The sequence below is a fragment of the Kryptolebias marmoratus genome, unplaced genomic scaffold, assembly GCF_001649575.2.
Source record: "Kryptolebias marmoratus isolate JLee-2015 unplaced genomic scaffold, ASM164957v2 Scaffold101, whole genome shotgun sequence".
Taxonomy (NCBI): Eukaryota; Metazoa; Chordata; class Actinopteri; order Cyprinodontiformes; family Rivulidae; genus Kryptolebias; species Kryptolebias marmoratus.
Genome location: NW_023665835.1, coordinates 1 through 6554, shown reverse-complemented (window position 1 = coordinate 6554; position 6554 = coordinate 1). Strand labels below are relative to the sequence as shown.

General features: G+C 43.7%; 2 protein-coding genes across 2 annotated transcripts; both read left to right on the top strand.

Annotated features, from left to right (window-relative positions):
- Positions 1-1312: 1312 nt before the first annotated feature.
- Positions 1313-2857, top strand: mrps12 (mitochondrial ribosomal protein S12). The gene is made up of 3 exons (XM_017405337.3): positions 1313-1489; positions 2107-2157; positions 2418-2857. The coding sequence occupies exons 2-3, from the start codon at positions 2109-2111 to the stop codon at positions 2798-2800; spliced, it is 432 nt and encodes a 143-aa protein (XP_017260826.1). The 5' UTR covers positions 1313-1489; positions 2107-2108; the 3' UTR covers positions 2801-2857.
- A 1097-nt stretch (positions 2858-3954) lies between these two features.
- Positions 3955-6548, top strand: LOC108229669 (gastrula zinc finger protein XlCGF17.1; the record flags this gene model as incomplete). Its single annotated transcript, XM_037974491.1, has 4 exons — positions 3955-4221; positions 4582-4678; positions 5117-5790; positions 6272-6548. Coding segments are annotated over exons 2-4 (1018 nt in total), but the record flags the coding sequence as incomplete, so codon positions are not given.
- Between the last annotated feature and the right edge of the window lie 6 nt (positions 6549-6554).

The window sequence follows — 6554 nt, the reverse complement described above, 5'->3', positions numbered from 1 at the left end:
ACCTGCAGTATTACCTGTAGTAACACCTGTGTATTACCAGTAGAAGACGTGTGTGCTGGGTACCGGTGATGGTGGTGAAGTGGGACGGGGAGGTCATGGTCAGCATCGGGGGGGTGATGTATTTGGCTTTGACCCCGTCCACAGCCAGCTGGTCCAGGTGTGGCGTGTCCACGTCCTGGTCGTAGTCCCACCTGAAGCCATCGAAGGACACCAGCAGCAGCTTCTTCTTCTTCAGAGGCTTGCAGGTGACGCAGACCACCGCCAGGAGCACGAGAAAGAGCTGCAGCCTCATCTTCATCTTCGCTCTGACTGCCTGCAGCTCAGCCTGTCCTCACCTGAGCAGGTACGTCTGGTTAATGTGTAACTGGCGTTCTCTGATAGAGATCTGCTGATGAAGGACGAGACCTTCGACTGTGAGCTGATGGACCCATCAGAGCTGATTCGGTGCTGATAGCAGCTCTGAAGTCACGGAATAATAAGCTGTTGTTCTCAGTCAACAAAACTAACTTCAGATGTGACAAAACGTTACTTTCCTCAAGTTCTGCCTTCGTTTTGATTTAATTTTGGTTTAAATCATCTTTTATAAAGTGCCAATAAATAAAATATATTATTATTCAGAGTGAATCGTTTTGTTTTTATCAGTGTTTGCGATCATTTGTTTTGTCAAAGATGATTAAACTCAGGGGGAAAACATTAAAGTCTTCAGGTTCGAGCTGGATGGATGAAAATCTCACTTAAAGAATCCAGATTGCTTCATTTCTCTGCAGTTTTATTGCTCTTACAGTCAGAAGTAATTATTAGCTGGAGGAAAAGCTTTTATCACACAAGGACAGTTTTTACTGTAATCTGTACAGTCCACATGTGTTTATCAGACAGAAGACATTCAGTACAGTTTATCTGTTTAGATCAAAGTTTCTTTGCATCACTTTAGTTTCCACTTTATACAAAGCAGTCCTCAGTAAATTCATTTATTTCATCTTTCACAGCATCACTGAAACCAATTATTTAAAAATATACATTATCTAATTTAACAAATTACAATTTGACTGCGTGCTGTTTGAAAATAATTCCCTTTAGTAGATATAATTTGATTTATTAGCCACTTAGCTAACTTTTAAACTGCTTGTGTGAAACTTTAGACTAAATTAAAACTGATTGTTGTAATCAGTGACAGTTAAGTTTATTAGACTAGACTAGCAGTTTTGGATTTTATCGAAATAAATACAAAGGTTTTCACTTAAACGGAGAGCGGGTTTTATTTTTTAACATTTAAAAACCGTTTTTTATTTTGTAGAAGAGACCCGGAAGCGCTTCGACGAGCGAACAAATACATCCGGTTTGGAGGCTCGTGTCGCTTTAACGCGATGTCCTTGGTTCATACTTTAAATAAAATGTTACTAATTTTATGTAATTCTGAATTATAAATAGTTTTTTATTCCGTGTTATTGTTTCGGATAATCTGACGGTTTGTTCAGGATTTTCTGAGCAGGTTTGTATTTTCAGAAAATAAAAAAACCCTCTGAGTTTCGCTCCGGAAGCTAGCTTAGCTAACGTTAGCTTCGTTAGGTTGATTTAACCATAGAATAAAAAAACGTTTTTTAATATTATTATTTTACTCTTTATTATGTCTATAGTTTCAACACCAAACTCCACATTTTAGAGTTTATTTTTACTTTACAAAAAGCTACGGGTGGGTAACTGAAAATAATTTTATCAGTATGAACTTTTGCAAGAGTAATTTTTATTATTTCGGCATGTGTTAATAAATCAAATATTTAAACCTCCTTTTTTCTCTTGAAAGAAAATAAAAAGTCAGGAGGTAAATAAAATGAGACTAATATTCGATGGACAGAAGTAAAACATGACAGTTTATAAACAAAAGCCCCAGATAATCTGCTGTAAATACATTATAGTATTATTTTTATTTAACATCCGTTTAATTTCTAAAAACTAAAACATTTTAACACTTTTGAGCAGGTTGCTGAGATTTGGACATAAACTACTGAATTATATTTATTTAAAGTGTTTAACAAACATTTATTTTTGTGGTTATAAAAGAGGTGATGGTAAATAATTTGAGTTTAATATTTCATGTTTTTGTTGTAGAGATGTTGTCGTTGTGGAACCTGAGACCAGCGCTGACGTCCCTCATTCAAGGTGAGTTTACACCTGAACGCTACCCTGAGCTGTGCAGAAATCTTAAGCTACTGAACTTTTCAGAAGAGTGGTTTTAATTCTGACCTCTGACCTCATTCAGACATAAAAAAGGCTCCTAACCTGAAGGGATGAACCAGAGTTTGTCGACACAAAACAGACACGTAGTTAAAATCTGAGCTTCAGTCTCGTTGTTCCCAGCAGCTGGTCTCAGAGACACAATCTGTTTCCTGTGTTGATGTGTGACCTTCTCGTCTCTGCAGCGTCCCAGCTCGCCTCCGCCTGGTCGGGCCCCCTCCTCTCCAGAACCATGGCCACCCTCAACCAGATGCATCGCCAGGGGAAGCCCAAACCGCGACCGAAATCCTTGGGCACCACGTTCGGCCGCCCTCAGCTCAAAGCCGTCATCCTGAAGACGATGATCAGGAAACCCAAGAAGCCCAACTCTGCCAACAGGAAGTGCGCTCGGGTGCGGCTGTCCAACGGGAAGGAGGTGGTGGTGTTCATCCCCGGGGAGGGACACAACCTGCAGGAGCACAACGTGGTTCTGATCCAGGGCGGGAAGACCCAGGACCTGCCCGGAGTCAAACTCACTGTGGTCAGAGGCAAATATGACTGTGCTCACGTGGTGAAGAAGAAACAGTAGCTGCTGTGATGGAGTCTGTGTGTTTGTTAATAAATGTGTTCACTCTGAATGATCTCATCTACTCTCTCAGGTGTGTGTGTGTGTGTGTGTGGTTTTTGTTACCTCTTTAGAATCTTTTTATCACCTACCTTGTCAGAACTGGTGGTCCTTCTCTGGCCCAAAGCCCGGTCCTGATACGGGTTCGGTTTAGGGTAAAGGTCAGAGTTTGGTTCCAGAAATGAATGTTAGGGTTCTAATAAAGACAGAATTATGAACTTGTGTAAAATCTCTACATGGCCCATGATCCGCATCATTTCATGACACAGCAGTTCTGTGATTGATAGACCTTATCTTACTATAAAGAGTTTATAAAACATTTTTAATTTGATTCAGTGTCTAATCTGAATCAGAGATTAGCATGGATCACAAACGGCTCAGTTCTTCAGCAAAGAATACGTTTTTAAAGCTAAAATTATAGAACTAATCAGAAAATACGGATCTTAAATTATGAAAGAAATGCAGATTTTATTTTCAGGCTGCTGTAGGTAACTTTCATCATCAAACAAACTATTGTGTCTGTAAACATTTGAATCTCATTCAGATTTTAAACTCCTGTGATTAAACACCAGAAGAATTCACAATGGTTCAATAACACCCAGATTTAAAGCCTAATAAACTTTGGTTTGTTCTGTATTTCTTGTTTAATCTGAATAAGTGGTTCCTGAGAGAAAACCTCTGTTATGTAGCAGGAAGGACTCAGATAAAATATATATCCACACTGAGCACCAGACTCTGAATGAATGCTTCACAATATCAACAAATAATATATTTTAAACGCAATCTTAATCATTTTTCCCTTGTCAGCTAACTGGTCGTGTATTTAACACGTAGTAGAAGATTCAGGTGTTCTGAGTCCTTAAATGAGACATTTTTCTACCAGAAAAAGAAGTAAAAGCCTCTGAGAGTATTTTCCTACAGAACTGCCTGGATTTCTTTTAACAGAACAATCATTTATAATAATCAGAGGTTATTCTTTTTTCTGATTAAATTGTTGAAGCAATGATAGAAGCAGATCCTCTGTGCAACATGAATAAAAAGAATTAATCACCAGAAGCCTACTGTTTGTGAGTTTACTGCTGAGTGTGGCACCTTTAGTAAATGAGGAGAATAATGGGCGCCGTGTTGTTGTAGTTCCAGCCTCCGGCCAGCGGCGGCAGCACCGAGCCCCACACACACCGGCGCCATCTTTGTTTCTGCATGAACTTTAGCCGCTGCTTCTGCTTTTTGTCTCGTTTTTGTTTCTCTGACGCCTTCGGAACCCACCGGTTCGACTCTGGAGGCACACAGAACCCCTTTAACTGGCGTTTATCATCTTTAAACGGTACCTGACGTCCTGCTTGGAGCCGAACCGTCTCTGCGGCTGCTAGCATCATCAGCTAACGGTCCGTTCGGTTCGGTTCGGAGACGCGTTTTAATTAGTTTCTTGTGTTTTATGTTAATGTGCAGCTTTAATCAGCAGGTGGAGGTTAACCTGAGCATCTCGTCTCTGATTGGCTGAAATAATGTTTGTTCTCAGCTGATTTAAATGAATAAAATGTTGCTGTGATTTGTTAAAAACCCACTCAGGGGCTATAGATTGGATCAGAAACTGTTCTGGTGGACGGGTTTCTAACTGTTAACCTTAAAAAACACAAACATCCATCAGGGGGAATTTAAACTGGTATTTTTAAAGTCAACAAACGTTTATTTTGTCCGAGCTGCTCTTATTTTAGTCAGATTTGAAGGAAGTTTGTCTGTTCCAGAGGCCTGGATGAGAGGAAGAGGAGGAGGAGATGATGAATGGAGTGAAGGTGGAAAAGGAGCAAAGAGAGGACGACGGTCAGCAGCTTCCTGCTCAAGGTCAGAGGTCATAAGGTCATATCCTGTTACAGTTAGGCTTGTTTCCTGGAACATCTGAGGAGGACTCACAGCTCCTGGGCTCCTGGTGCTCCTGGACGTTTACACCTCCTTAAAACCGCTCCTCCTTTAACGACTGAGGAGCAGAAACGGCCTCCGGTCACCTGGCTGCTCGTTTGAGAATATTTCAGCTTTCTCCTCCGCAGCGTGTCTTTAGAAAATTTGTGGAAACTAAACACTAAAAATGAAAATAAAACATTCTCCTGAAACAGTTTTGATCCAAGGACTGAAACTGAGAGAAAAAACAGCCAAAGTCTGAAGAAAACATCTGAAAGTTGATCCGGAGCCGTTTTTTATGTCGTAGATATAATAATCAGGTGTTTTTAAGGAAGTGTTTAAATGTTTTAGCAGAATCCGTGAAGTTGTTGTGTTTTCCTGCAGGAGGGTCGCCGGTTCAGGACCCCCAGATTCTCTCCACAACACAAGGACCTTCATTAAAACGCAGCAAATCAAAACGACGTCACGTCTGTTCGCTATGCGGCCGGGCGTTCGCCGGCCCGTCCCGGCTGGCCGATCACATGGCCGCCCACGCCGGCTACAAACCTCACAGCTGCTCCATCTGCGGGAAACGCTTCACCAAGAAGATCAACGTTTACATCCACCAGAGGGTTCACACCGGCGAGAAGCCGTACTCCTGCCCGCACTGCGGGGTCAGCTACTCCCAGAGAGGCTGCCTGAGGAGGCACCTCGTCCTCCACGCTCCTGAGAAGCCCTTCGCCTGCTCCGTCTGTGGGCGGGGCTTCATCCAGCGGCGTTACCTGGTGCAGCACGAGCGGACGCACACCGGGGAGAAGCCCTTCTGCTGTTCGCTGTGCCCCAAACGCTTCGCCTCCAGGAGCGGGCTCGTGGATCACCGGAACAGTCACGCAGAGCAGAAACTGTACTCCTGCTCCCTCTGCGAGAAGTCTTTCTCCTCAGCCTCGTCTTTCAGGGATCACACCCAGCTCCACACGGGTCAGAAACGCCACCCCTGCACGCTGTGCAGCAAGAGCTTCAACCGGCCGGGTCTGCTGAGGAAACATCTGGAGAAACATGCCGACGGTTCTGCCGACAAGGTGAGGAGCACAGCATGAACAGAAACGGTTTTTATCCCATGAATCTGCTGCATCTTCACTCCGTCCTTCAAAGGCTTCATGTTTCAGGGAGAAACTGTCAGCATCTTAACTCAAACCTGAACTTCATCCCTGAATGTCTAAGAAACATTTTACATCCAGATCTGTTCAAACATCCTGATCCAGACCTCCCTGTAAGCCTTTAACGTGGTTAGGGTTAACGAGTTTCTCTTCAGATGTTGGCTGAATATTAATTTCTCAGTTTCAGTCGTTGTACCTTAAGTTTGCTCAACATCACTTTAATAGAAACGATTATATGATAAAACAACCTGTCGTAGTTTGTGCCGACTCCAGCGAGTGAACAGGCAGCGTTCAGTGCACGAATGCTCACCTGTATCTGTCTCAGTGCTCGGACCGCGGAGGACTGGGTCATTATGATGTTGAACGAACCTCTCAGCTCCTCTTTACTCCGTCTGACCTCCAGGATGAAGAATCCCTTCACTGCTTCCTGTGTCAGAAGGACTTCAGCTCCTCCAAGGAGCTGCAGGAACACAAACGGCTCCTCCACACGGCGCCGCGCTACGCCTGTGACATCTGCGGCCGCGGCTTCTCCCGGTCGTCCCGACTGACGGATCACATCCGGTCCCACACCGGAGAGAGACCGTTCCAGTGCGACGTCTGCAGGAAGCGCTTCACGGTGCAGAGGGCGCTCAGGAAGCATCAGGAGATCCACAGCAGGGAGGAACGCCACAGCGCCACGAGTCCCG